We start from the raw sequence: 898 nt of genomic DNA on the forward strand, positions 1-898 counted from the left end.
GCTGCTGCTACGGGTGCGGCTGCTGTTCTTGCTTCTGGTGGTGGTGCTGCTGCAGTTGCTTTTGGTCTTGCTTCAGCTGCTGCTGCTTGCCTTGCTGCAGCAGCAGCAGCAGCTGCTGCTGCTGCTGCTGCTGCTGCAGTGTCTGCCGGTTGCTGCAGCGAAGATAAGAATATCTTTTTTTGTTTTGTGGTGCATATCTTTGTCTCGCCTTCTCTATTATCTTCAGTACTAGTTTAATATTTATTTTATATTAATATTTTATTTATTTATTTATTTATTTATTTACAGGTCCTCATTAAGAAGTGCTGCAGGCGAAGAGGCAACAGACGCCCCACCTTCCTAACAATTCTTCACGCCATAGCAGCGCTATATACTCGGGTACCCTAAACCCTAAACCCTAGACCCTAAACCCTAGAGGGCCATAGGGGGGCTCCCAGAGGGTTTGCCTTTGTTTTTAGGGTCTAGGGTTTAGGTATGTTATTTGGGTTTGTGCTTGCAGACCCGAGAATCAGCAGAAGAGGCACTGGAGGAGTTTATGGGGGCCCTCTAACCTCTACGGGGGCCCCCTCAGGGGCCCCTATGAACGCCGGGGCCCCCCCAGGGGCCCCTTGGGCCCGCATGTACATTGGGGCCCCCCTGTGGCCCCTTGGGCCCCTGGTACGCGGGGGCCCCCCCATGGGGCCCCCTGAGTATGCAGGGGGCCCCCTTTTGGTGTTTGGGGGGCCCCTGATTTACTTATATTTTGAATGCAACACTGAAGTTAAGACAGACTGGAGCCCACAGTGTTTGGGTGGGGTGTACAGAGCCCAGGTTAATAATAGGGGGCCCCCAAAGTAAGGGCCCTAGGGTTTAGAGGAAGCCTTCTGGGGGCCCCCTTAAACCCTATGTCCCAGCCGCA

General features: G+C 53.5%; 1 protein-coding gene across 1 annotated transcript in view; it reads left to right on the plus strand.

Annotated features, from left to right (window-relative positions):
• EAH_00066530 (hypothetical protein, conserved) overlaps positions 1 to 550 on the plus strand; it is a gene marked incomplete at both ends in the record, with an annotated part of 1,726 nt that extends 1,176 nt beyond the window's left edge. The window contains one exon of the mRNA XM_013396353.1: positions 500 to 550. Within this exon, the coding sequence (XP_013251807.1) occupies positions 500 to 550 (51 nt within the window). The remainder of the gene's footprint in view (positions 1 to 499) is intronic.
• Positions 551 to 898: the final 348 nt, after the last annotated feature.

Source organism: Eimeria acervulina, genomic scaffold (genome assembly GCF_000499425.1).
Source record: "Eimeria acervulina Houghton genomic scaffold, Eah_scaff2450, whole genome shotgun sequence".
In the NCBI taxonomy this organism is placed as follows: domain Eukaryota; phylum Apicomplexa; class Conoidasida; order Eucoccidiorida; family Eimeriidae; genus Eimeria; species Eimeria acervulina.